The following is a 27,881-nucleotide window of genomic DNA, read 5'->3' on the forward strand; positions in this document are numbered from 1 at the left end:
CACAAGAGCCACCAGACTTCCCCAAAGCTCCATTTTACTCCCACTGCCCTCACCCTGGGATTCAGCTAGACTCAAGAGCCTCAGGGGGGCAAAGAATGCCAACAGCCATGACACCAAGTATACATTTTAACAAGGGAAGACTTTTACACCCAAAGTGATTATAGACTAGTAACAGGAAATGGCATTCTAACTTTGTCACTGTAGAATTTAGACCTGGAGGAGGACATTGAAAGCTGGGAGTAGCTAAGGAAGGCTGCTCTGAGGGCCTGGGGTCTGAAAGGGGCAGGGCATGGGCATCCAGAGGTCCTGGGAGCCCCATCTGCAAGAGGGGCAATCCTGAGGGAGGTAGAGGAGCCACATGACACCTGTGGCCAGTGGGGGTGGGGAGGAAGAAGGGCAGGCCTCAAAACAACATGTGCTCCTCCCACAACCTGAGGGTAGTGCTGAGGCCCACTCTGCATGTGAGGTCTAATGATTGCCTATGGTGGAAGCAGTGTTTGATTCCAGGTCTGGACTCTGGGGGGTAGAGGGAGGAGGAGCAGGGGAAGGAGGCTAGGGCCAGGCAGAGAAGGGATGGGGATCCAAGTGATAGGGCACCTGAGTTCTTGAGGAAGGGATTGCATGATTTCCTGACGTCATATGCAGATTGTGCTGAAGCATAAGTGGGGAGAGGTTGACTAATTTGCTGGGAAACTGTTGTAGTAATGCAGGCAGGAGTGTGTACAACAAAGAAGGGAGGGCCCTGGGGCTCAGGGAAAGCTAAGAGATCACGAAGGACTCCAGCTGGACCCCCTGGAGGGCATGGTGTCCAGAGCCCATGCCAACGGGGGCAATTGCAGCCAGTGTCCAGTCGGGCCTAGCTTTGTCAAGAGGCTGGCAGGAGGCCCAGAGACTTCTCCTCAGGCTCCTTGGGACCTCCCAGGCCACCAGAGAGTGATCTGAAGAGAAGGGTTCCCTGGGTCCGGGGCCTGGCCACCTCTTTTGCCTTTCTTGCCAATGCCACCGTGGGTCACTGACACTTCACCCACCCCTGGGCAGAGTTCACCCACTCCCCCCACCCCGGGATACCCACAGCTTGCACATGCCCACAGCTGCACTCACCTGCCTCCACTCCTAGGGTGTGTGTGTCCCAACCCTTCGGGTCACACAGGTTGCACGCTCTCATGGCATGCCTGCACCTGTGTGTGCAGACCTTCCCTTTGTCCAAGCCCCTTTCTTCTGTCTTCTCCTGCCACACCCATCCTCTACATATCCCAGAGGTGGGGAGATGGGAGAGCAGGCAGCCAGACAAGAGGGCTGAGGTCTGGCTCCACCGCCCTCCTCTTCCCCTTCCCCACACACCCCTCTGGCACACAGCTGCCTTTGGGGGTTTCCAGGCCCCTTTTGGGAACCCCTTGTTGTTTATGTTTCTCTCATTTCTCCTGAGGAACAGGGTGGAAGGCATACATGGTGTCTGGGGGCTCTAGCCTGGGGCACGTTCCTGTAGACTCCACAGTTGACCTAGGCTGGGCTCTTCTGCCACCTTGCCTAATGAGGTTTGCAACTATCCTGATATCTTCTGGGTCCTAGATTACTCCTGCCCCAAACTTTTCCCTTCTAGCTTAGATCAAAACTGAGCTCCACTCTGGTCCAGCCCTCTAGTGTCTGTCTGAGTTTCCTATGATTTCAAGGAGCCTGAAAGGGATGAGATTCAGTGATGACTCCCTTGTCAAGGTACGCTCTGGCCAGCCCTGAGCCAGGACTGGATAGAGTGGACCTAGAAACCTCCTAGCTCCCAAGAGGTGTTATTCCTCTTGGGAAAAGAAAATTAAAACTCAAACCAGTACCCCAAGGGATGTGAGGCAGGTGTCTCCAGAGGTATTAGGAAGACAGTGTTCTCAACATCTGTAGATCTCACTGAGTCATCTTTGCCACCCACGTTCCAGGAAAGGAAGCATGTCATTCAAATGACCAAGCCCTCTGTCACTCTAAAAGGAACAAGGATCAAAACCTATCAATGCCTAGGAAATCCCCTGCAGTACCTGAAATACTCAGAATTGGGTCAGTGTTGCTTAACTATTCTTTATTGCCAACATGCTGGTCACTCTCCTTATAGTCAGATAATGATGCCTGCTCCAGATTATCATCCAGGCCCCTAGCAGCCTTGCTCCACCAAATCATCTCTCCCTTCCCAGGATTTCACTCTCCTTCCCATTCTTGTGGAAATAACTGAAAAACAAATCAGTGCTTGAAGTGTGGGTGTCTGATCAATCCTGTCTCTTCCAGTATTTGTATCTTAACTAGAGATTTAAACCTTAGGCCAAAAATACTGAGATTTTATTTCATGGGCTTAATGGGATAAGCATAGACTGATAATAGGAAAGGGATTTTGGAGGCAAAGGGGCCTTTACAGGGTCAATCAAATCATGCTAAGCAGATAGGTATAGAGTTGGTGGGGTCCCTGCCTGCAGGTTCCTACTGTACGGGAGGCAAACCTGAGGAGAATGTTTCAGGCTGAGGAGGAATGACGAGTGTCCAGGAAAAGCCAACAGAGAGGTCCCGGGAGATCCTGGGGAGTCTCCCTATAGACAGTTGGACATCAGCTTACATGCCTATATCTGTGGTGCCTCAGTCCAGAATTTGATAACTGTGCTCTAAAGCAGGAAGTTGGGCTTTTCCATTCAATTCATTTATTCAGCAAATGTCTGGCAAGTGCCAAAACACAGACTCCAGGCCTTCTTGGTGTTCAAGGTGCAGTGGAGACAGATGTTCTGACCTGCATTGTAGTGTGGTGTAACCAGAGCCCTGCCAGGAGAGGAGAAGAGGCTCTAAGCTAGGAGGAGTACCTGGCCCAGAGGTGGGGGCTCAGAGAAGGCTTCCAGAAGAGGCTCTTCCTGAAATCTGAAGAGGCTAGCCAGCAGAAGGGTGGGAAATGGCAGCAGAGGTGATGGTGGCCTGCACCAAGGCAGTGGCAGTACAAGTAAGAAGTGGGTGGTCTGGTGAGATCAGAGGAGTTAAACTGATGCCATGTGAGAGCCAAGGACAACACTTGGTGTCTGGGCCAGACACCTGAGTTGATATGAGGAGGAGTAGGCTGGACACAGAGGGGTCATCATTTTCTCTGCATCCCTCTGGGTTTTGGTCATTCTTTGCCTCTGGATTATCTGATTATGGCCTCTAAAAGCAGTGTCATCTTACCTTTATTGGGTGGGAGGAGAGCCATGAATTCCAATTCACTGAATGGCCAGCCCTCAAAGATTAATCAGACATTGGAGATGAAATCAGAAGCTAGGGATGCTTATGGTATAAACTGTGGTTCTTACCTCTGATAATATTCTCAGTGTAGTGACAGCATGAGACCAGTCAGTCCAGGAGGACATTACTAATAATAACTACGAACTAGTTTGGATCAGTCCTATCAGAACAAAACTCCTATCTTCATACTAGCTTCACCAAGTAGAGGACTCTCTGACACTGGAGATTGTATTGCCTTATATCATTTCCTAAAAATCTGGTGTGTGCCCTGGAAATTTCTCCAGCAGATTGCCGGGAGAGTGACAAGGCAGTCATGGCACCTCTTCCTCCCTCCTCCCAGGTAGAATGGAGGGAGGGAACCAGGCTAGGCTGCTATTTTTTTTTTTTTTGCCCTATGCCTTCTGCTGTTCCAACTAGAAGACCTGAGAAGCATTCCTCTACTTTAGGAGAGACTTTTAAGAATAAAGCCTTTGTCCCTTCTCCAGAGCACATACAGAAATATCACCCTTGGGTTGTTCATTTCAAATGAGAAAAAAGAAGAAAAAAAAAGGATACGGCCTCAGATGTGAGGGCTTCTTGGGTCACCTTCCTCATGCTGGGAGACTCGTGTAGGTATGAAGAGCCTGGTAGCTGCAGTTGAGACATTAAGTCATATTTAAATTGTGGTCCTTGCTTCTAGATTCTCCTGAGAGGGAGACAGAATCTGAAGCAGACTCGGCACGGTCAGTGCAGAGTCTGACTCGGGGCTCGAACTCACGAACCATGAGATCATGACCTGAGCCAAAGTCAAAAGCTTGACACCTGAGCCACCCAGGTGCCCCAGACTGTGCTTCTTCTAATCCTTGCTTGTCACCAGCCCAGAGGAAGAGTAGAGCCCTACTTTGGTTTCCCTGGTACCTTGGCTAAACAAGGGTTAAACTGGATCTTATGGGGCTGGTTCTTCAGCTCTTCCCTTGGCAGAGGAAAAATTGTGTGGCCATACCTTGTCCCAATCTAGCAAGCATTTGCTCAAAAAGCTAGGGTGCTTCTGAAAAGAGCCAGAAGCCTTCAGTGTCCATGAGAAGAATCCAGTGGGACCTGAATCCCCCTCTGTGAATTTTCTAGCCTGCAGGCTATGGCCTTCTCGAGACCTCTGGGACAAAGGTCTCTGGAGATCCAGACCCATGAGTCAGGAGGGTAGACAAAGGCTAAAGCTGAGACAAGGGCTTGCTCTGGAAGTGACTTGCCTGAAGTTTCCTTCTGATTCTACACTCTCCTCTCTGGCCCCGGGTTGATTCCCCAGTTTTCCCCCCAACCCTTGTCTTCCTTGGACAGTGAGCCAGACAGACTGCTTTGTGAGCCTTTGGCTGCCCACCGCTTCTCGTGAAAGGCTGAGGACTAGGACCATCTCCAACTGCCCAAACCCAGAGTGGAATGAAACCTTCAGCTTCCAGATCCAGAGCCAAGTGAAGGTGAGACTTGGAGGACAACACCTGTCAGCCCTGCCTACATTTCTGCTCCCCACCATGACTGCTTGTCCTTCTGTTGCTTATGTGTCCTTCTTATGTCTATTTTCCTCCCACCTACTTCTCCTCCTCTTAGCAATCCATCTTTCTGCTCACCCACTCCTTTATTAGGCCTGCCTCATGTTTTTCCCTCTGAGTCTACTTATCTTTCTACCTTGTTTCCTTTCTCTCTTGTCCTTCTACCTGATCGTTGCTGGAACTTGGTGCTCCCTGCCACAAAACTGAGTGTGCTTCCAGAACATGCTCCAAGTAGGAAACTAATGGAGGAGAAGGGCCATTCTATTCACTAGGTCTAAGGCCAGTCTAATTCCAGCTGGAGGGTTTACCCTATCTTAAATCCTTTTTAGAAGGCTTTATTATTTCTAATTCCTTGAGTGTCTGTTCTTTCCTTTGTTGAGTTGTTTCATGGTGTTGGCCTTCCTCAGATATATGATGATTCTAAGTTGCGTTCGCATCTCCTATGGGAGAATTCTCCCTTGAGCACCCCAAGCAGAGTGCTCTTAAAAAAAACTTGGCTTCATCATGGAGGTATTGACCCCAGTCTTGGGATACTTGAGGCTTGACATCTCCAGCTTACTGCTTCCACATTTTAGGATGATTCTTTATTTCTGGTTCATGATGAGTCCTTTTAACTTTCAAGAAGGACTTTATACTGTTACTATAAAAATATCTCTTCTATCATATATATGGTTTTGATAACCATATCATATATATGGTTTTTGGCATGGGCTCAGTTTGCCATCTTGAAAGCAGAATTTGAACTTCCTATGTCTAAAGAGCTATGGGGCTGTTCATATGAATATGTGGGGTTGGTTGTGGGGCATGTCTGTGTTTCTAGAAAATCTCATTCAGTAGGGAACCTCCAGACCACCTTATGTCCACCTGGTAGGGACCAAAGAGGAAAACCCAGCCCCAACCCACATCTCCCAGGATCCTTGGAACCAGAGACCTCAGAGGCTAATCCATGTCACCCAAAACCACTGACCTCAGTGTTCAGCCAGATGACAGGGCAGCTGTTCAACTCTTAACGTAGCTTTGGGACCACTCATAAGACCTTATTAGGATCTGATAAACCAAAGTATAGAGTTCAAATACCTCACCCCAAGGCCATCAAGTGTGAGAATCACTGTAACCTGTCACATCACTCCCCTGGAGTGTTAAGGTGTTAGTTTCCCTGAACTGGGTTTTCTAGTAATTAATGTGCTGTCTTCAGCAACTGGGGTCCCAGTGCTGAACACAGTCTATGACTTGGGGATGGTTTTGCTTGTTATGCACTTCCATCATTCCCCAAGGTGAAATGACATCCCTCACACTTCACAGGCCCTTCCCAACCTTGCAAAAGAGCAAAATTATCCAGGAGAATCAGAGCAGAGAGTCAGGAAGTCTTCGGAGAGTTGGAAAGGAGGATATAGACACTATCCCCCACCAGCCGAGTTCATTTTCCTACAAAAGTCTCTCATACCTGGGCAGGGACCTGCATGCTGTTCCCCAGACCTCAAACCCACCTCCTTGCTAGGGAATGGGTCCATGAAAACACAGTAACCAGACTTGCACCCTCCCTTTTCCCCTAGAACGTGCTGGAGCTGAGCATCTGTGATGAAGACACAGTGACACCAAATGACCACCTGTTGACAGTCCTCTATGACCTCACCAAGCTCTGCTTCCGAAAGAAAACCCATATGAAGTTCCCACTCAACCCAGAGGTGGGTGCAGGTGTCCAGTCCCTCAGCCTCCTGCCTCATGAGGAGCAGCTGGTTATTTCTATGATGCCACTCTATGGGCTTCTCTCTGTCACCAAGTGAGGAAAAGATAGTACTGCTGGGTCAATCCCAGTGCTATTCTTACTAGTTGTGTAACCTTGCAGAATTTATTTAATTCCACTGTATTCTGTTTCCTCATCTATCCAATGGCAATGATGATACCTACCACTTAGGGTCGTTGTGATATTGAAATGGGAAAACATGTTTAAGGCACCTAGCACTGTTCCCGGTACAAAATGGAGGTGTAATAAGTATTGGTTCCCTTTCTTCCCTCCGAGTCCTGCTGTTGGGATGGCCCAGGGAACAGGGGACAGATGAGGGAAAAGAAGAGTAAAGCTGAAAATCAGAGAAAGAGCTGGAAAAGACCAGGATATTACCCATTCAGTCATTCAACAGAACTTTATTTCCTACTATGTTCCAGGCACTGGGAACACAGCAGAGAATGAGTATCCTTGCTCTTGCCTGAATTACATTCTGGCAGGGAAATTAAGGTCCAATGAAGTCACAACTTCCTGAAATTATACAAGAGGTGGGAAGGAATAGATGAAGGAAGGAGTCCCTATCCTTCAGAGTTGAGCTTACAGGGGACAATAGTTCAGCTCTCTTTTGCCCAAGGTGCTGAGCCCCTTGGGAAGTCAGGAGAGCAATGGGAAGCAGGGAATAGAAGCTAAAGGGGCATGTTCTGGGGAAGACAGGTACAGCCCCAGCTCACAGCTGCCTTCCTTTTATCCCTCTGCCAGGGCATGGAAGAGCTGGAGGTAGAGTTCCTGCTGGAGGAGAGGTGAGTAGGTCCCAGCCCCCACTGAAGACCCCACTGAAGTCCTCACTCCTCAGTGGCTCCAGGCACAAGCATTTCAGAGCCTAGTCTGCCTTTTTGCTGCCCTCCCCTCTCCCACGCTTACCCCTGACACCCCACAGGGTGCATCAGAATCGCTTGAGGGCTTCTAAATACTATATGTGCCCGGGCCCCACCCCTACTCACCCTATTCTACTGACATCAATATGGCTTCAAAGATTAAGAATTCTGGCCAAATTGCCTGCCTCAGCTCCCTTGCATTCCTGAGAGTGGCCTCTGGGAAGAATTCCTGCCACATGGTGATGGGGCCTCGTAGATGCCAGGCTGAGAAAGAGGTCAGGACCAGGGTGTCTCATCCTCAACCCCAAATTATTAGAATAAGCTCCCCCAAACCCTGGCCTGAAGCAGCCTTTCCCCCTCTGCACCCAACTCTAGAATCACATCAAGAGGATGCTCAGGCCCAACATGTGGGGTTATTTCCCAACATTTTCAATTAGGAAAATGACCCAGGTCTCGGAGATACGATTATGCTGGGAACTCAAGTAGAATTAGGCCCCAGAGCTGGAAGATAGGAAAGAGAAGAGGACAAAGAGAGGAGGGGGGAAGGGAAAGGGAAGGGGAGGGGAGAAGTCTGCTCAGGATGGTAGTGTGCCTTGTGATTGGGCAAACTGGGCAGCTGACTCCTCTCCATAGCCTTGGTAGAGCTGAGCACCGCACCCTCCCCACCCCACTGCCACCCCTGCCATCTTAGGATCTGCAGAGGAGCAGGGGGAGGGTAACAAGAAGGCTTATCAAACTCCACTCCAACAGTCCTCTGCCTAGGGGCTCTTGGAACTCTTTGGGGTGCCTCATTTCCCATCAACAGCTGATTGACAAATCAAAATCAACTGTTTCCCATTGAAGAAAATCTGGGCTCTCTCCTCCAGTTCTTCATTTAACAAGACTTTTAGGAGGGGAAATTCCTTATAGCTTGCGAAATGAAACATGTCACAATTGGTAATTGTTGATCTGGAGACACAGTCATCTTGGGCCTAATTTTGGCAAGGGAGGCTGTGGACTCCCCTAGACTGATTGTAACCTTGGAGGCTTATGTTCCTGACTTTATAACATGAAGACATTTCATATTCACCAGCCCCCTCTCTAGCTAGGTCATAAGTGTTTGTTAAATGCATTAATTAAATAAAGTGCAGACTGGAGAATGGGTCATTTTTGCCACCAGAACTATTTACTGCATCTGTTGCAGCTGGTGAGCTCAGGCCCCTCCCTGCTGCTACCTATTTACCCTCATAGTTCCCTACAGCTGGGCATAAAGAAGCGTTATCCCTGAAGAAAAAAAAAGAAAGGAAATAAAGAAAGAAAGGAAGAAAGAAAAGAGGAACTCTTTTCCTTCCATCCTATACATTTATTTTTTTCCTATTCTATTTAAAATGTTTGCCACTTTTTTCCTTGACAACCCGCGGAGCTAATGATTCTTAAGCTGCTATTTTTCATAAATTTTCATTATTGACCCTATTTACATTTTTCAACACCTTTGTGAGAAACCAGGCAAGAATGCTACAACTGACAGGGAGTTCTCATTTTGTTTTCCAGTCCCTTTCCACCTGAGACCCTCGTCACCAACGGCGTGCTGGTGGTAATTGTCCTTCCAGGTGCCTGTAGCTCCAGAGGCCTCATATGGCTGCTGCTCCCAGGGGAACAGAAGCTGAGCCCCTGTCCCCGAGGCCGCCAGGAGTCAGACTAACTAAAGCAGGCCAATGGGGGGCTTGGATGGGTGGGGCAGGGACTGGGCCCCTGCTTCTGGGGAGGAGGGAGCTGGGGCATCCGTACCCTGGCCCAGCATCCTGTGTCCCACAAGGATGACCCCTCCCCTTGGGAGGTTCCCCAGTAAAAGCGCCCACTTGGAAGCAGCCTCCTCCCAGAATCTGTCTCTGTCCCACTTCCCCCCAGCTCCGATCCCTCTATAAGCACAAGCTCAGTATTTAAAAGATTTTCATAATTCAGCTCTTGGTACAGACATCTCAGTTAAATGCATCTAAAGACAGGATTTAAGATCTCCCCCCACCCCCTCCCCACCCCCACCGCCAAATCAGCCTTTGGGAGTTCGTGGTAAAGGAATTTGACTTTTAGAGGAATGTTTTGTTGGAAGTTCTCACTTCCAAAGCTCACAGTGGAATGTCCCCTCTTTTTATTTTGGACCAAATCCCTCAGGTTCCATCCCTGACCTGTAGCTGAGAACATGGCCCCTAGTAAACGGTGACCCTACATCCTAGATTTTTCAGGACAGCTTCATTTTCAAACACTCCATCTCTTAAGGAGATGAGAAACCTTGACTGGGTTCAGAAAATGTGGTCAGCACCATTGTTCCCTGGAGTCAGCCCCAAATCAGCCCAGCGCTGAATTTATCCCCTCATTCTTCATCTCCTCCCTTTGGCCTGGCAGAGGGAGGACGCAGCTTGTGACCGGATGGACTCTCCCTTCCTTTGTTTCAGTCTCGACAAGTCTCCTGCCTAGAGGTTCATGCAGAATGCAGGAGGCAGAAGAAGAGCAGGAAAAGTGAGTCCTTTGACCCCCCGCTGCTGCAGGGGGGGGGGAGGGGGGAACAGGTAGTCTTTCTTCCCACCGCTGCCCTAGGCTCAGTCAGGACTGAGCCTGGCTGGGACTCCTCGGGATCACACCACCCTCAGGGGCCATGAACCCCGCCCCCTCCCCTGCTCTGGAAGGAGCATGCTCTTCCAAGTGCCCACATGACCCTCAGAACCTCTCAGGCCTGATGAGCGCCCTGGGCTGACGTCAGAGGCACATCCCTGCCCACTGTGCCCACACCGGTCTGCAATGCACTCCTGCCAGACCAGGGGTTCCTGGGTCAGGCAGGCACTGGCAACACCTAGGGCCCCTCTAGCTGCACCCCTTCCTCTGGTCAGATTATAATTCATGGAGGGTCCTAGAATTTTATGGCTGGCAGGGACCAAAGAGATCCACAATTACAAGACTCTTCAGTTCACCGCGCCACCCCATCTCACCCATTCAAGTCTTCCAGTCCTGTCCCAAGAGAGGGGAGCAGCCTGGGCACACAGACATGAGGAAGGGTGGGGGAGAAGGACCCACACGCCCGAACGGGCAGCGCGGTGAGGTCCTGCTTCCAATGTAGTAGGAGGGGCACCAGTCCAGAGGACTCAGTATCTCAGGGCTTTCTGGGAACCTCATTTGTCAGCACCACACACAGCCTTGTTAATTGCAGATTCCTGGGATCTGCGTGGCCCTACAGAGTAAGACTCTGAGGCATTTTAACCAGGGCCCTCGATGCTTGTAAACCCCCGTCCTGGGTTCCTCCAGCTTGGCATTTTCCTGATCCAGGCTGGGGGTGGGGGAAGGGGCTTCTAGGGGCTCAGGCCCGTTGTCCTCTCTTCCAGTGAAGGACCTCCTGGTGACAGTAAAGGAGTCCTTCGAGCACACCCAGCGCGTCTCGCACTGCCAGGAGCCCTGCTGCCCGAACCTGGCCTGCTTCCACTACCCCAAGTACTTCCAGCCCCAGATGCACGTGGAAGTGCCCAAGAGCCAGTGGAGCTGTGGGGTACAGACCAGTGGCAGTGGGGGTGGCGTAGGGCACCGGTGCGGATGGGGCTGCCAGAGAAGTCCCTCACCCCCCTCACAGAACCTGCCTGTCCTTCCAGCCCTGCTGCTGCTGTGCGCGCAAGAACAGCCCTGTCTGCCAGCCCCTCGATTGCCTTCCTGACGGCCAGGCAGTAACCCTGCCGGTGGTAAGGGCCCGGGTGTTAGAAGGGCCCCCTGAGCAGCTTAGCCCGAAGCTCCTGCGGCAGACAGATGGGGAGAGCCTGGGGGGCGGTGATGTGTGAGGGTCTCTCAGGTGGGACAGAGGAGTTTTGGAGGAGTAGGAGGCTGTAAGCTGCAGCAGGGAACCAAAGAGAATGTGTAGAGGCTGAAAGAAGGATCGCAGAGGGAATCCAGAAGAGGGAATGAGGGGAGCTTGTGCATGCATGTATGTGTGTATGTACCTATCTGTGTGCACATGTGTGTGCTGAGACAAGTCGAAGTGGACAGTATGGTGAGACTCCACTTTGTTAGTTGGGACCACTTGGCTCTAAGTTGTCTCTGCAAAGCTGTTCATCTTTCACTTCCCAGGGTGAGAACTGTGAGTTACACGTGAAGTCTACACCCTGGTAAAGTACCCTCTTTCTTTCTGCCCCTCTTATTCATCTTAGGGGGTAAAATGTGGTTTTGAATTGCATGTCCATGATGGCTAAGGAGGTTGAGCATCTTTTCATGGGCTTTTTGGCCATTTTTATATCTTTTTTGGAGAAATGTCTCTTCTCCAAATACTTTGTCCATTTTTTAAAATTGGTTATTTACCTTTTATTGTTAAGTTGTAAGAGTTCTTTTTATATTCTGGATATAAGTCCCTTATCAGATATATGATGTGCAAATATTTTCTCCTATTCTGGAGGTTGTCTTTTTACATTCTTCTTGTTTATCTGGAGAGAGAGAGGGAGAGAGAGTGAGAGAGAGCAAGTGAGCGAGAGCGAGCATGCATGTGCAGAATCTTAAGCAGGTTCCATGCCCAGTGCAGAGCCCAAAATGGGGCTCGATCTCACAACCGTGAGATCATGACCTGAGCTGAAATCAGGAGTTGAATGCTTAACCAACTGAGTCGCCCAGGCACCGCTGTCTTTTTACATTCTTGATAATGTCCTTGGAAGCAAAGACGTTTTTAACTTTGTGAAGTCCACAGTGTATCTACATTTTTTCTTTTGTCACCCGTGCTTTGGGTGTCAGATTTCAGAAACCGTTACCTAATCCAAGGTCATGAAGATTTACTCCCATGTTTTCTTCTAGGGGTTGTATACTGTTAGTTCTCACACTTAGGTCTATGACTGATTTTGAGTTATTGTATACATTCAGCAGGAAATAGGGATCTGGCTTCATCCTTTTGCATGTGGATGTCCAGTTGTCCCTCTCCCATTTGTTGAGAAGACTATTCTTTCCCCCTTTAAGTTGTCTTGGCACCCTTGTCAAATATCAAGTGACCATTTACAATTTTATTAGCCCTTGGACAAGTTATTTAACGTCTCTAGGTCTCAGTTTTTCTCATCTATAAACTGGAGCAAAACCAAGAATACTGTCCACTCTTGCCTTGCACTGAGGATCCAGTGAACACGTGTCCAGAGAACACATGTGAAGTACTCAGTGATCTGTCTGACAAGGGGGACACTCAGCAAATATCAACTGCTGTTGTTTTGTTATTTAGTTTTTGTCGAGGCCAAGGAAGGAGTTATTTCCTCACAGTTGTGTCTCTAGGACTATGCTTGACATGGAGGAAACACAACGGCAGAGCTCCCAGGCTCTGCCTTCCAGGACAGGCGATCTGGTTAGTGAGTCAGGCTGCTAAGTAAGATTCAGGTCAGAAATTGTCAAGGTCGCTTCACCCAGAGCCCCTGGGGAGCTGAACCTGAGAACACAAGAGATATAAGTAGGCAGATGGAAGAAGCTTCTGGTGAAGGCAAGGGCTGCACAAAGGCTCAGAACTGGGACTACTTCTGGGCTAGTAAAAGGTGAGGTTGGACAGACCAGGTAGGGTCTTGACTGCCAGGCCAGGAGCCTGAACTTGTCCAGGGCAGGGATGTGATAAAAATAAGGCAACTGTTGGACATGCAGAAGGAGCTCCTGCCCCACCTGCCTTGTGGACCTGTAGGGGTGATAGGGTAACATCAGGACTATAAAGGGTTTTGTCAGTTTCACAAACACACAGAAAGAGTATTAACTCCAGGAGCAGGAAGAACTTACCGAAGAATGAGAGCTCCACAGGAAATCCCTTACTGTAGAGCCTGGACCACAGGGTTTGGCCACAAGGATCTCAGGGCTCCTTGTTACCCACATCTGGCCTCAGGTTACCTGGGGGTAACCTCAAGTAATCTGGTGGTATCCCTCAAGATACCACGGGGAAGCCTTTCTGGAGTTTCCAAATCGTGCTGAGGAGGCAGGGTTTCATCGAGTCCCTGATTTTGTCGAGGACCTGTTGAGAGTGCATCACGCAAGGCTTTAGGGGCTGCTCGTTTGTCAGTCTCACTAAGTGCTGAAGACAGAATGGGAGTTAAGCACGGTTAGCCCCATTTTACAGATGAGAAGGCAGAGGCCCAAGGTCACAGAGGTGGTATAGGGCAGAACCAGGCTTCAAGCCTATGTTCAACTGACCCCAAAACCATGTCTTCTCCATAGTAGTGAAATCTATAGGACCACTTAGCCGAGGCCCTCTGTCCCCGTAGCCCCCAGACGCTTGACGTGCGGCTGGGCTTCAGCCTATGCCAGGCAGAGCTGGAGTTTCTGCAGAAGCGGAAGGTGGTGGTGGCCGAGGCACTGAAACAGGTGTTGCAGCTGGAGGAGGACCTGCATACGGACGAGGTGGGTAAGCAGAGGTCTGCCGGCCCGGCTTAGTCCCCCTCTGAACTGAGCTGGTCCTTCAACACTGCTCCTTGCCAGCCACCCCCCCAAGCCCTCCTTTGCCCCAGGGTGGCCTTGGCACTGCCTTTCCCAGGTGCCCAGCTGAGGGCTGTGCTGGAGGTGATTCAGTTGTGTGTTTGCAAAGGGAAGGGAGGGCAAAGGGGAGACAGAAAGGAAGGAGCCCCAGTGGCCCCTCCCCATGCACTAACAGGTCCTGAGGTCCTTACACAAGGACAAAATGGCCCCTCGCAGCCAGGAAACATCTGAAGCTCTAACACCTCCCCCCAAAAGGCTCTGGTCTTTGTTCTTCAATTCTCCCTCCCCACAAACATGCACAGATACAGGACCTCCAGAAAGAACAGCAGTCAGAAGCCCCAGAGAAGCAGCTTCCCCTCACTGGGCCAGCTTCTTCCCATGGGGCAGACAGTGTGCCTTTGTTAGAGCCTTTGTCACCTTGCTGGTATGGACCAAGGCCCACATCCCCCTGGGCAGCAGGTCACCCTGCAAGTGCGGACTCCTGACGCTGACCCTGGGCGAGAGGATGAAGACCTCATGCCTGCAGAGGGCTGTGATGAGCCTTGAGGCGACAGAGGATCTTACAATCCCCACTCAAAGACAGAGTACATCTTGGCAAAGATCCTCCTCCCTGCCCTCCCATCTTTAGGGAAAAACTGCAAGGCATCTTAATCCTATATAAACCCAGAGGTGACACCCCTGCTCCTTCCCACATCAACAATTCATTGATTTCTGCTGTTATCAGTTATAGTATATACTGAGCACATATTGTGTGCCGGGTCTGGGCCTGGTGTCCTAATATCATATGCTTCTCCAGAGGAAACCATTAGGGAATCGCACACTAGCTGGGTTCTGAAGCAAGTTACTCGGCCCTCTGGACCCCAGTGTCCTCGGCTGTTAACTGAGGACTAGACTAACAGCATTAAGAACTCTTCTGGCCATGATGTTCTGATTGACCAAACTGTGTGAGGCTTCAGACCCTCACCAACTGTTGGTTTTGGAGCAAAGATCTAATCCTAGACCTACCGGGTGGCCCATCACTCTGAAAGGCCGTTTTCAGGCCACCCAAAGCCTCACTCTGGCTGTCCGTAGCCAGCTCTGCTTCCTCCATCGTTCTTTCTAAGCATGCGTCTGTCACTCCATGTCATCTCCCACCCAGCATTGCCTCAGCAGTCTGCCTCTCTATGCTCCCAGGTACCATTGATAGCCATCATGGCCACTGGGGGTGGAGCAAGATCCATGACTGCCATGTACGGCCACCTGCTGGGGCTGCAGAAGCTGAACATCCTGAACTGTGCCAGCTACATCACTGGCCTGTCAGGGGCCACCTGGTAAGGAGCTGGGTGCCACTGTCTGGTGGGGCCCAGAGAAAGCAGTAGATGGGCTGGCCTGGGGTCTCTGGTGAAGCTCTCCCCACCCCAAGGTAGAGGGACTCACAAAGACTGGGCAGCTCTACCACTTAGAGCTGTGTGACCTTGGGCAGAGGCTCGACTTCTCTGAGTCTCAGTTTCTGTATCTGTAAAGTAGGGATAACAATGGCACTGACCCCATGGGGTAGTTGTGAGAGCCTCTCCCAGTACCAGGTACCTTGAGGCCGTGGCAGGGACCCTGGAGCACAGTGGCCAGCTGTGAGTGAACCACTGCTGCCACTGACCCCATCCTGCCGGGAAGATGCTGTGCCCTCTCCAGCCATGCCAAGTATCCCAGGCTTGGTGGAGCTGGCCCAGCTCTGGCTGCGCACACTTCGGCCCACCCCCCATCCTCGCCCCTCCGTCTGCCCTGGCGGCTTCCTCAGGCTCCTACCTCCTTGCTCTCTGCTGATGAGCAAGGAGAGCGAGCCCCCCAAGGTGAGGCCAGCGTGACATCCACTTCTCCGCGGAAGTCACAGTTCCTAGGGCCCACGATGCTTGTAGAAGCCCACAAAAATGTTTTACTTTCTTTTAAGATCAGGAAAAAAAGAACTTCTAGGATGAAGGAAATGTTTTAATAAATAACATTATTATATTTGTTTTTATACAGCAGTCATAAAACATAATTTTTAATGTCTTTATGGTGGAAGAGGCTCACTGATGCCATAACACAGCCCTGGTCCAGGGCGGCAGGGGCCCCGTGACCACAACTGCATTTTCTGTCAGGGACTAATGGGCGTCTGAGCCCTCATTGTCCCAAGCTGGGCCCCTCATCCTGGAGGAGCTCTAGGTAACTTTCATTTGAGCAGTGGATATGAACTTGCCCTAGGAAAACCAAGGGCTGCTGGTGCATCAGAAACTTCAAGGCTTCAGCCCAGATGGGACAGGAGGATAGCTGACATTTATTGGCATTGCCCATGGGTGGTACATTAAGGAGATAAATCCTGCTTCCATCAGGGTGGAGGGGAAGCTGTATCCTCCTGGCCCTGCTGGGCCAAGCAGAAGACTAGGAGGAACTTAAGGGGAAGGGGGGAAGGGGGGAGGGTCTCCTGGCCTGGGGAAGCACTGGAAAGTATTCTTTAATATCAATCAAATAAATTTTTTTAAAAAACAATTAGGGGCACCTGGGTGGCTCAGTCGGTTAAGGGTCCGACTTCAACTCAGGTCATGACCTCGCAGTTCATGAGTTCAAACCCTGCGTCAGGCTCTGTGCTGACAGCTCAGAATCTGGAGCCTGCTAAGGATTCTATGTGTGTGTGTCTCTCTCTCCGCCCCTCTCTCGCTCATGCTCTGTCTCTCTCTGTCTCTCAAAAAATTTAAAAATTTTTTTAAATGTTTAAATCAATCATTTATAATGGTTTTGAAAGCTTTTTAAACATGTAAAAGTAAGAATGAATCTTATGGAGAGCAGGGTTCTTTTTGTTGATGAAATCTCTTGACTAACCCCCACCTTCCCAGACCAGAAACAAGCCCTGTGAAGGAAGAGGCCACTGCTCAGACAACAGTGAAGCCACAGACAAGGTCCCCCGTAGGATATGGGGTTCCTGGGTGCTGTCCTAACATAGAAAGGTTGGGTCCAGGCCATGAAAAGGCAAAAACCCAGGGCTGGGGGGATCCCTGTGTTTGTTTCACTCTTTTACCACTGCCCACATATAAGTTAAGAAGAAGGGGAAATAAATCTTTAGCCGGCATTATAATTATGGGAATTAATGTGGCAGAGTGGAAAGAGTCCAGGGTTTGGAATCAGCCACACCTGGGTTCAAATGTTGGCCTCACCGCTCCACGACCCAGCCCTTACTTTGTGCCAGCTACTGTTCTAACCACTTTAAATTGCATGAACTTGTATAATCTTCACATTAACTCTGTGAGGTTAGGTACAATTATCACAATTCTCTCCATTCCACAGATGGGGAAACTAATGTGAGGTGCAGTTAGATAACTTGCCCAAGATGACACAGCTAGTGAGTGACAGAGTCTGGGTTTGAACCAGGAAGACCTGGTTCCAGAGTCCTCGCCTTTTTTTTTTTAATGTTTATTTTCTTCATTTTGAGAGAGGGAGAAAGGGAAAAAAGAGAGTGCGTGGGGGAAAGGCAGAAGGAGAGGGAGAGAGAGAGTCCTGAGCAGGCTCCATGCTGTCAGTGCAGAGCCCAATGCAGGGCTTGATCCCATGGACCATGCGATCATTATCTGAGCTGAAATCAAGAATCAGATACTTAGCCAAGTGAGCCACTCAAGTGCCCCCAGAGTCTTCATTCTTAAGCAACATGCTCTACCTGGCATGTGGTAGGCAGTCAGGAAAGGGTGGCCATTGTGACTATGAATAATAATGTTCACCCCTTTCCTCCAGGCTTCTGACCTGGTTGGTCAGGATCTCCTGTGACCTGTCCACCTTCTCTCTGGCCAGGGTCTGGTGTTGATTGGTCCAGGGCTGGCTCAGTTCTCTCCCCATGCCTATCTGTCTCCAGGACCATGGCTACCTTGTACCGTGATCCTGATTGGTCCTCCAAAAACCTGGAGCCGGCCATATTTGAGGCACGGAGGCATGTGGTCAAGGACAAGATGCCTGCCCTATTCCCAGACCAGCTCTGCAAATTCCAGGAGGAGCTTCGGCAGCGCAGTCAGGAAGGCTACAAGGTCACCTTTACAGATTTCTGGGGCCTTCTGATTGAGGCCTGTCTGGGGGATGAGGTAGGTACTCAGCTTCTTCTGGGGTCTGACCTGCCCTGGCTGATGTCCAGCTCTATTTCTTCATGAGGGGGAGTCTGGACTTCCATTTCAGTGGAAGGAAGTTAGGTTAGACCTGCAGATTCATCTTTGGACCGTAGGAAGCATGAGGTGCCCAAGTGCACGATGGAAGAAGACGGTGGGATTGTTTACACATACCCTGTGAGAGTATGACTGAGACCCTCATGGTGGGGATGGTGTAGGTACAGTCCTGCGGAGAAGAGCGTGTCTTCTGAGAGCCATGCGAAAGACACCAGGAGAGAAAATGGGGAGGGACCTGGAGGAGGCTGGCGAGTCATCAGACTGTGATACAAGTCTGACCCCAAGTGGAGGAAAGAGGGAAGAAGAGCTGGGTGGAAGCATCCTAGACTGCTGGTCCAGAAGGTTCAGCAAGGCTCTTGGAGAGTCTTCTGGACAAGTCATCTGTCAGAGGAGTTTCATGCCCTCCATGGGCGTGCATGGGCCTGCCTCAATATCCCTGATGTCAGTCAGGGGCTGGGAGCAGCCCAGTGGGAAGTGTGACCCCAGCACAAACTCAGTCATGGATTGCAGAGCATAGCAGCTGAGGTCCTTAGTTGAAGATCTGCAATGCTCCTTCTCATGGCTACCACACGGAAGATGGGCCCAAGGAGGTTCTTTCTGCCCTGAGATCTAACAATCAGAGCACTACATGCCCAAGAAGGGAAGCAGTCTGTGCTGGGGCTCTCAGATGCTGTGAGAGCCATGTGGGTGGTGGTAGAGCAGTGGCATCCCCAGGGGTGCTGTGTTCCTGGACATCAGGGTGAGCTCAGCTAACACCCGGACCCTTCCAGCTGCACAGGCCCCGGGGAGGAGCCAACTTTGGCTGCTGCTTGGCCCTAAAGCAGAACTTTCCACCTAATTTCTATCCAGACCCGTGGTTCTCTGCCCCGCTCCCAAAGGTATCTGAGGAGTTCTGAATTCAAAATAGAACTTGCCAGGAGACAGAAGGATGGCAAATTATTTTCTAGGAGGCTCCCTCTTCCAGGAAACCCAAACTATTTGAGAAACCAAGGATTAACTGAATCCCATTTTCAGAATGCATTCATTCCTTTGTTTTCTGTCAACAAAATTAAGTGCCTCCTGTATGTCAGGGGGTTCAGAATTGAGGCACTCAATAGCTTTCTTTAAAATGTTTATTTTGAGAGAGAGAGAGAGAGAGAGAGAGCGAGCACAGGTGCCAGTTGGGGAGGGGCAGAGGGAGGAGAGAGAATCTCAAGCAGGCTCCACACTCTGCTCAGAGCCCAACATGGGTTGGGATCCATCAGCCTAGGATCCATAAGCCTAGGATCATGACCTGAGCTGAAATGGAGAGTTGGATGCCTAACCAACTGAGCCACCCAGGTGCCCAGCGCTCAAAGCTTTTGATGGATCCCACCCACCGTCCCCCTCTTGATTACCCACCATCTAATCTGCCCTTATGATGCAGGCAGAAGCTGAGGGTACTGGCTTTTGGATTCAGGCAGATTGGGGTTTAAATTCTGGTCCTGCTCTGTGCTGTTCCTTAAATGGGAATTATCTCAACAAGTGGTAGTTAATAATTCTAACTCTACTTAGTGCCCCATGTGCTGAGGAGGAAAAGCACCAAGGCTTTTGACAACAGAAGTATGAGTGTTGTCTGGCGTTTGGTGTGGGAGGAGCCCAGTTTCCCCGGAAAGCAAGTCTAAGGTTGATGTTGGGAGATTTGTGCTCCTCCACTCTGGCCAAGGCAGGAGGCTCTTTCCCTTGGGCCTGGGTTCTTCTCTGAGGCTATAGTTTTCTGTACTTCCAGGACAGTCAGCTCTGCCGTGCCCAGATCTCTGGGCCACTATGACAGGCACCCTGCTTGCCTTTCAAGGGAGGCCCAAGTGTTATTTGTCCCACACATATGTTTACCATCTCACACAGGTTCAATGGCCTTCACACACTTGAGTAACCGTGGATAGCCACCTAGCAGGCAGCTGCTTAGGGTCTAGGGTCAGAGCCTGAGCCTGTAAGACCTCAACTGGCCTTGTCTATACTGGCTGATTCATTCGGGAAGTGGCCTGTGGCCCTGGCTGATTTGCAGGTTCCCACTCTGATTTTGCAACACAGATCTCTGGGGACTAAGTGGGACTGTGGCCCATCTAGTACACAGTTTTCCAAGCCTTTCATTTAATTTTTTTTAAAGCAGCTCTTTTTCCCCTCCCAAACAAATTTTATGAGAGGCATGCCAAGTAGATAAGAAAAATGGACTTGCTCGAGTTAAAGTGGGGTGGAAATTATGGGAATGAAGAGGGACAATGGTGGCCTTTTCCACCCCTACCTTTTTATTCTCTGGTCCTTGAGACACAAGGAGAACCCTGGGACTCCCAGGGACAGCCCTAAACGGCAGATTCAGTCCCACTCCTGTCCATATGTCTGGGATGGTGAATAGCCCAAGCGTGGGTGAACATTCTATGGGTGCATTTTAAGAGCAGCTTTGACTGGTGTCAGCTGGGACCTGGACAGAGGTCTGGTGGGCTCAGGAGACAGGAAATGGTCTGCTGGAGGTCTAAACTGTCCCCTTAATTCTGCACTGCTCCAGGCGGCTTTGCTTCTTCTCCTTAACCATTTCATCCCCTTCCCCCCCACCCCCCACAGAGAAATGAATGCAAACTGTCAGATCAGCGTGCTGCTTTATCCCAGGGCCAGAACCCCCTGCCCATCTACCTCACCATCAATGTCAAGGATGATGTAAGCAACCAGGATTTCAGAGGTAACACTGGTGGCTAGAAATTTATAAAGGGGTCCCTTCTCAGCAAGCAAAGGTACCCAGCACACATACCCCGCCACCATAGTTTTGCCAACCTCTACATCAAAAGACTGCACTGACAACTGAAGAAATTGACTTTACTACCCCTTCTGTGTAGATGGATCAGTCTGGTGGGGTCTTGTGGCTTTTCTAGGAGCAGAGGTTTGATGGATAGGGAAGAGGTTCTACGTATTTCTTAAGCTGACCAGAAGGAGGGACTCTAGAGACCTGCCCTGTTTCGAGGTCAGTTGTGGTCTCCTTTTATCCAATTTGGTGGAGCAAATGAGCCATTGCAGGCTACAAAGTAGAGTCGTGCCCTGCCGGCAGAGGCTGGTCGCGGGCGCCCCCATGTGCCCTGCGAGGGAACTGCAGCCTCCCTGCCCCAGGCCCCACGAGGTCCAGGACCCCATAGAAGCGGTGAGGAGGGGGGGGACGGGGCTGTCCAAGCCTGAGACTGACACCCTGCCCTGTGGCTTCGTGTGCAGAGTGGTGCGAGTTCTCCCCCTACGAAGTGGGCCTGCAGAAGTACGGCGCCTTCATCCCCACTGAGCTCTTCGGATCCGAGTTCTTCATGGGGCGGCTGATGAAAAGGATCCCAGAGTCAAGGATGTGCTACATGCTAGGTGACTCCTGGCATCCAAGGCCCAGGGGCAGCCCCCACCCCAACCCCGCCGGCCCCATGCTGGGCGGGCCCCGCCTTTGAATTAGAGGAGTGACAGGGAGGCCTGCTCTGTTCCCCCAGGATCTTGTCCTGGGTGCTGCTGCCGATTTGGGTTATCCTTGAGCATGTGACCCTCCTGCATTTGCCAGCAAGCCCTCATCAGTCCCGTGTGTCCAGCTGCACTGTGGGGAGAGGGAAATCAAAGTCTATCCCACCTCCTGAGCAGCCTGACTGGAAGGGAACATCAAGGCCAAGGTAGAAGCAGTCAGTGTCTGGGTGGGGGCTCTGGGATAGAACTGCTCATGGCTGGCCTTGGTCCCTAGGTTTGTGGAGCAGCATCTTCTCCCTGAACTTGCTCGATGCCTGGAATCTGTCCCATACCTCAGAGGAGTTTTTCCACAGGTGGACGAGGGATAAAGTGCACGACATCGGTGGGTGACCCACTGGCTTCCCCTGTTGCTTGGGTAATGGGGGGGAGGGATGGATCACAAACTGAGGACCAGTCCACCTGCCATGTATTTTAGCATCACCTCTGGTTCGCAGAGATGAGAAGGCAGCTAGGGTTAGGTCTTCCCTGCCCAGAGGGGAGAGCCATCAAGGCCTATTCACAAGCTTCAGGGGCCAGCTGTGGCCTGAGGGGAGGTGGAGGAAGGGCTGGCAGAGTGGCACGGTGCCCAGGAGAACTAAGGGGTTAGGGATCTATGAGCAAAGTTAAAGGTGGCTCTTCCAGATTCCCTATCCTCTCTGGGACCCCGCCCCCCTTGCCTGTCATCACCCCTCATCTCCATTACGCTTCCCCTGTTCTCTCGCCTGGGTCCTCCTGGCCAAGGCCTTAAAACTTAGGCAAGGAAGGTATGAACTGCACTTACAGTGGCTGACCTCTGGGTGCCAGGTAACAATGCATGGCTTCACCTGGGCCATCTGGGGACCCCAGGTCTTGTGACCTGCCGTCTCTCCTCCCTCTCCCCTGCAGAAGATGAGCCGCTCCTGCCTGAAATCCCCAAATGTGATGCCAACATCTTGGACACCGCGGTGGTGATCCCAGGGTCCTGGTTGTCCAATACTTTCCGCAGCATCCTCACCCATAGGTCCTTCGTGTCTGAGTTCCACAACTTCATGTTGGGGCTGCAGCTGCACACCGACTACCTCCAGAACAGCCAGTTCTCCATGTGGAGAGGTAACCCATCCTGGCTGCTTGCCTGCCTCTGCTTGGATAAAGGGGAAGTGCATGTTGAGGCTGCCCTGGAGGAAGGATGACAAAATCCCCCTGACCACATTCATCGGGTTGGGTGGTAGTCTATCCCCATGGTGTATTCCATGTTTGGTGAGGCTGTGAACAGTAGGTGGAGCGGTGCTCCTATTTAATTAGTTGACTCTGTACAACAATTTCAGCACGTAGAAGCTGGGACCCTGGTGGGGAAATGTGGGCCCTGAGTTTCTTCAGTTGTGCTCTGGGGGCACCTTTTAGTGTGAATGGCGCCTTAGAGGTGGGCAGGGATGGCCCAGCTCAAGAATCCCCCACATGGCGAGTTGGCAGAGCCAGGTCTTAAACTGTGGTCGTGCAATTTCAACTCAGTGCGTCTCCCAGCGCCTCTGGGGCTCAAAGATTGACTTGCCAGCATCGTTTGTATTTTACTTGTCTGCAGCCTGCAAATGGCTGACTTGGCCTGGCCTGATGATCCTCATTCTCACTGTCTGGGGCAGAAAGGACAGCTCTGAGCCCAGGGTCTGTACTGATTTATAGGGTGTAAACCCTGTAAACCCTATAAACCCCTGCAACCCCACAAGCAACGTGGCTGAGTCAGAGTAGGTTTTCTATGTGTATCCCATAAAAGATTTGCAACAGCCCCAAGATAATGCCGTTCTTCATCAGTCCACCCCAACAGGGCACTGTGACTCACCAGGCATCCTGGCTGCAAGCGGGAGGGTGGAAGGGCCAGTCCCAGGTGAAGGAGCTCCAGGCAGGGTATTAGGTCCCTACCAGGTGCCTGTGACCATCCTGAGATCATGGTGCCAGTGCATGATGGTAACTGGATATCTTGGCTTTCAGACACGGTGCTAGATACTTTCCCGAACCAGCTGACGGGGTCCGTGAACCATTTGTGCCTGTTGGACACTGCATTCTTTGTCAATTCCAGCTACCCGCCCCTCCTTAGGCCTGAGAGAAAAGTTGACCTCATCATCCACCTCAATTACTGTGCTGGGTCCCAGACAAAGGCAAGTGTAACAGAGAAAGTCTGCATGAGCAGAGCGCTGTGCCCCTTCTGAGACAGGCCACTGAACGAGCCCCATGAAGCTGGGAAATGGGAGAACACGCATTCCCCCACAGGCCCAAAGACTTAGCATCGGAGAAACTCAAGCTTCTGTGCCTGATATGAGGTTGGCTGTCCAAACCTCAGGGGAGGGCAGCCAGCTGACCTCCACATGCAATGTGAGGTTTAAGTAGATTCGTGGAGCGAGTTCTAATTTTATTTCTGAGCAATTTTATTATCTGAGCATTTGCTGTATTTAGCAATTCTTAAGCTGCAAAAAAAAAAAAAAAAAAAAAAAAAAAAAAAAAAATTAAAAAATAACCTTAATAGAGTCCGGTCAATTCTAAAGTTTTGTACCATTTTGAGAGCTTATGATGTCCTATTTTCAAAATAATCACATTGCCCCTTTCCCTAGAAAATATGACCCTCCATGTAATTATATTAAGAACAGGACCAGAGGTTTTTTATTTATTTTTCTCTATTTACCTTTGAAAAGTTCTGGCCTTTTAAGGGAAAGAAATTGTTTTTTGGTCTACTTTCATACAGTCCTATTCTGAAGCCCAGGAAAGGGAAGTATAGACCAATGATAAAGCATGACACCAATGACGATGACTTCAGTTTGTCAATGAGTGACAATGTACTTTCCTACACGCGCTCTCACCTTATCCCTTATCTTTATACCAGCTCTTTGAGACAATGACAAAACTGCTATTATTCCCATGTTACAGGTTTAGGAAACTGAAGCACAGAGAGTAGAAGTGGCTTGCTTATTATCACACAGCTAGTGAGCTTAGAACAGGGGGCAGAATGAAGGGGATTCTGATACTCTCAGCCCACTTGCTCCTTCTGTGACATCATGTTCATAAAGATGCTTTTTCAGAGTCGGCCCTTTGTCAGTTCCCAGGGCCATGCACATCGCACAGGAGCCTGACCAGACATGGCTATGCCTGGTGTGGCTCCAGTCACCCTCAGGCTGCCCACCCCCATCTACCCAGGTTGTGTTTGGGTGAAGCATCATTGAAAGGGCTCCATCCACCTTCAGAAGGAGCTTTCACTTGGACACAGACCAACCTACTGCCTCAGGCTCTTTGTTCTAAAAATAGCACAAACAGGCAGAGTAGTTGGAGACCTGAGTTGTTAGCAGGGGAAATCAGGAAGCTGGATCTAAGAAGTTAATGTTTCTTACCCACCCCCACCACTCCTAATACTCAAACATGTCCTCTTGTGATATTCCAGCCCATGAAACAAACCTGTGAGTACTGCTCTGTGCAGAATATCCCCTTCCCCAAATACGAAGTGCAAGAGGGGGACGAAAATCTCAAGGAGTGCTACCTGATAGAGAACTCCCAAGAACCTGATGCTCCCATCGTGATTTTCTTCCCACTCATCAATGACACCTTCCAGAAGTACAAGGCCCCAGGTAAGCCACCTCTGAGCTTGGCTCCCACCACCTGCTAGCCTTGGGCCAGGAGCTCCTATCTTTAGACTTGTGCAGTCTTTTGACTTTACTATCAGGAAAGCCTGGCTTAGCTCTAATCTGAGTCAACTGTGGCTTTAGGAAGAAAGAAAGGCCCCCCACCCCTCCATGAGCCAGCAATGCCGTCTTCTACTCTTTCAGTCATTCAGCATTTATTGACATCCAGCTGTGTGCCTGGCACTGTGTCATGCCTGGGCGGCCTTAAGATGTGCAAGTCACATCTCTGCCCCTGAGGAGCTTGGAGGTGTGCGTGTGCGTGTGTGTGCATGTGTGTGCACGTTTTCATGCAGGTGTGTGCGCCCGTGTGGGCTGAGACAGGCCATAGGGAGAGATGCAGAAACAAGTCATTACAACCTTCCATGTATAGCAAGTGCTTCTGCCACCTCCAGGTGTGGAGAGGAGCCCCGAGGAGCTGGAGCAGGGCCACGTTGACATTTATGGCCCCAAAACTCCGTATGCTACCAAGGAGCTGACATACACAGAGGCTGCCTTTGACAAGCTGGTGAAGCTCTCTGAGTACAACATCCTGAATAACAAAGACAAGCTCTTTCAGGCCTTGAGACTGGCGGTGGAGAAGAAGAAAGGCCTGAAGAGCCAGTGTCCCTCCTAAGTCCTAGGGAGCCTCACCGATCCTGTGTCTGCTCCCATGGTCAGAGGCACAGAGCCCATCAGGGCTGACTGGCCCGCACACCAGCTCTGCTCTCTGGTGAGGGGTGCAGGCAGGCTGGCCCTGGCTTTCTATCAAAGAAATAAACATTTTTAAAAGTTGAGAGAGAGAGAGAGAAGGAGACAAAGGAAGATAACACAGACATGTGTTGGGATTTTATACCCAAGGCATTTTTTTAAACCTTTCCCTGCAGGGAAAAGGGCCCAATAGCCACAGGCTCCCACACATGTCCAAAGTGGCTTGAAGAAGAGGCTAGTTCCTAAGAAACTCGGCCTGCACAGTGGAGCTCAAAGCCCTCTCGACTCTCCTGCTCTCTGCCTCCTGGCACGGAGGGCCTCCAGGAGTGCACAAGAGGACCTGAGGAACACTCTGTGTTCTCTGGAAAAACAACTTTTTAAATTTAAGGCAATTATGTTCTTGTGATTTTTATAGGCTATGATATTTTGTGGTTTTCACTTTTATGAATCAGGGTATTAATAGATGCCGTGATGCTAGAAGATCTAGACAGAGTGCTAGATATCCTGGTCTCTTCAACAACAAAGCCAAACAGGTGACTGATGGGTTTCAGCAGCCCCCCTGTAGCCACTCAGAGCCCCAGGACTGGTGATTCCTGAGATCCCAACCACGCAGCCCCATCTGGGCCCCCAGCTCCAATGAAATGCCAGGCAAAGCCCCAGTCTACAGCTCAGGTTCACGGAACAAGGATCTGGGATGCAGCTGAGGGACGTTTGAGTAGGTAAATGGATTCAGGCATCAGGCTGGCACTCGCTGACCAACCTGCTCCAGGAGCACCGCTGAATTCTCTTATCACCTTCCTCTCTGGTTTCCAGATGGGATTATTTATTTCTAAATGGGATTCCTCTTATTTATCATGTAAACACAATGGCCAGCACGTCCCACCTCTTGGAGAGTCACCCCCAAAAGAATGAAACTAGGAAGGATCAACCTTTAAAGGACTCGGTTAGCCCTGAGGAAGAAGCCCATCCTTGTAGATGGTTTGCAGATAAATCACTGGGGAAAGGCCCAGGACACAGAAGCCCAGTCAAAGTATCCAGGTCTCCCATCAGGCTGGGAACTTGACTAAAGAACTGTATAACCTGAGCCATTGAGATGTCCAGGCCGATGGAAGGTGTGCCCAGAAAGGCACGTGGTCCCAGCAAACATGGAACATAGGGCCCTCTTTCTTGGCCTCTATGCTCCCATAGGCAGTCCTTTGGTTGTTAGGAGATGGGTGATGATAAGTAACGAAAGTTTAGAAAAAGCAACTTCCAAAATACATCCTTGGTGGGCCACTGGTTAGAAATGCAGAACCTCAGGCCCCACCCCAGCTCTGCTGAATCAGAGTCTGCATTTTAAGGAGATTCTCACCTCCTCTCTGCTGCCCTTCCCCCAGACCCTCATCCCCATAATGGCTACACATATTAAATTTGAGCGGCGTGGACGCCGTACTCTCCTATAAGCTGGGAAAGCAGGAATTAATCAGCTCACCTGAACCACTGGTAAACAAGGCTTCCAGACCTGCAAAACCGGTCCCCACCCAGATAATGCCGACCCAGGACGCCACCCGTCTCCTCCACCAGAACAGCCAACAGCCTCCACTTTGACATCTTTTCTTTCCATCTGCAGCAAACGGGCTCTCCTTAAATTAGCAGAGTAGGTCAGGCCACAAGACCTGTGTGTTATAAGATGAAGGCAGCCCTGCCTTAGATTCATCAAAGTGTGAGGCTTATAAAACCATTGTGTTATTTGAGCACAGAATAAAATGGCCATGTGAGTAAACGCCGTTGACTCACCTTCATTCATTATCTGGTGTTGCAAAACATGCCTAACTCCTGCCCTTGTCCCCGCCTGGGCTTCTCACACACCAAGGCCAGCCCTCGGCGTGAGAAGGCCACCGTTTATTCTGTTTTTAGGAAGCCATGTCGGCAACCAATGGGACACCGGCTCTCGCCGCCTGGTGCCCTTTGAGGTTCAGATGGTTTCAGGAAGCACTGAGCGAGCAGAAGGACAGGCAGCCGGCCCCAGCTGAGCACCTACGGAGCACAGCGGTCACTAAACAGCCTCTGCTTTCCAGGAACTTAGATTTGAATTGGGGCAGGGCAGGATGGGGGCGGGGGGGACATGACAAGATTTTTTTTTTTTTATATATATATGAAAT

General features: G+C 50.5%; 1 protein-coding gene across 1 annotated transcript in view; it reads left to right on the forward strand.

The window, feature by feature from the left end:
• The window catches only part of PLA2G4E (phospholipase A2 group IVE), a 56,842-nt gene extending 29,344 nt beyond the window's left edge, over positions 1 to 27,498 (forward strand). Inside the window, exons 3-20 of the mRNA XM_030318426.2 lie at positions 4,549 to 4,685; positions 6,311 to 6,442; positions 7,240 to 7,280; positions 8,886 to 8,928; positions 9,785 to 9,848; positions 10,706 to 10,866; positions 10,967 to 11,053; positions 11,436 to 11,473; positions 13,574 to 13,709; positions 14,958 to 15,094; positions 17,638 to 17,860; positions 20,516 to 20,630; positions 21,152 to 21,289; positions 21,651 to 21,758; positions 22,301 to 22,504; positions 23,378 to 23,544; positions 24,816 to 24,999; positions 25,446 to 27,498. Of these exons, the coding sequence (XP_030174286.1) occupies positions 4,549 to 4,685; positions 6,311 to 6,442; positions 7,240 to 7,280; positions 8,886 to 8,928; positions 9,785 to 9,848; positions 10,706 to 10,866; positions 10,967 to 11,053; positions 11,436 to 11,473; positions 13,574 to 13,709; positions 14,958 to 15,094; positions 17,638 to 17,860; positions 20,516 to 20,630; positions 21,152 to 21,289; positions 21,651 to 21,758; positions 22,301 to 22,504; positions 23,378 to 23,544; positions 24,816 to 24,999; positions 25,446 to 25,666 (2,336 nt within the window). The 3' untranslated portion in view covers positions 25,667 to 27,498. The remainder of the gene's footprint in view (positions 1 to 4,548; positions 4,686 to 6,310; positions 6,443 to 7,239; positions 7,281 to 8,885; positions 8,929 to 9,784; positions 9,849 to 10,705; positions 10,867 to 10,966; positions 11,054 to 11,435; positions 11,474 to 13,573; positions 13,710 to 14,957; positions 15,095 to 17,637; positions 17,861 to 20,515; positions 20,631 to 21,151; positions 21,290 to 21,650; positions 21,759 to 22,300; positions 22,505 to 23,377; positions 23,545 to 24,815; positions 25,000 to 25,445) is intronic.
• The last annotated feature ends 383 nt before the right edge of the window (positions 27,499 to 27,881 follow it).

This window comes from Lynx canadensis, chromosome B3 (assembly GCF_007474595.2).
Source record: "Lynx canadensis isolate LIC74 chromosome B3, mLynCan4.pri.v2, whole genome shotgun sequence".
In the NCBI taxonomy this organism is placed as follows: Eukaryota; Metazoa; Chordata; class Mammalia; order Carnivora; family Felidae; genus Lynx; species Lynx canadensis.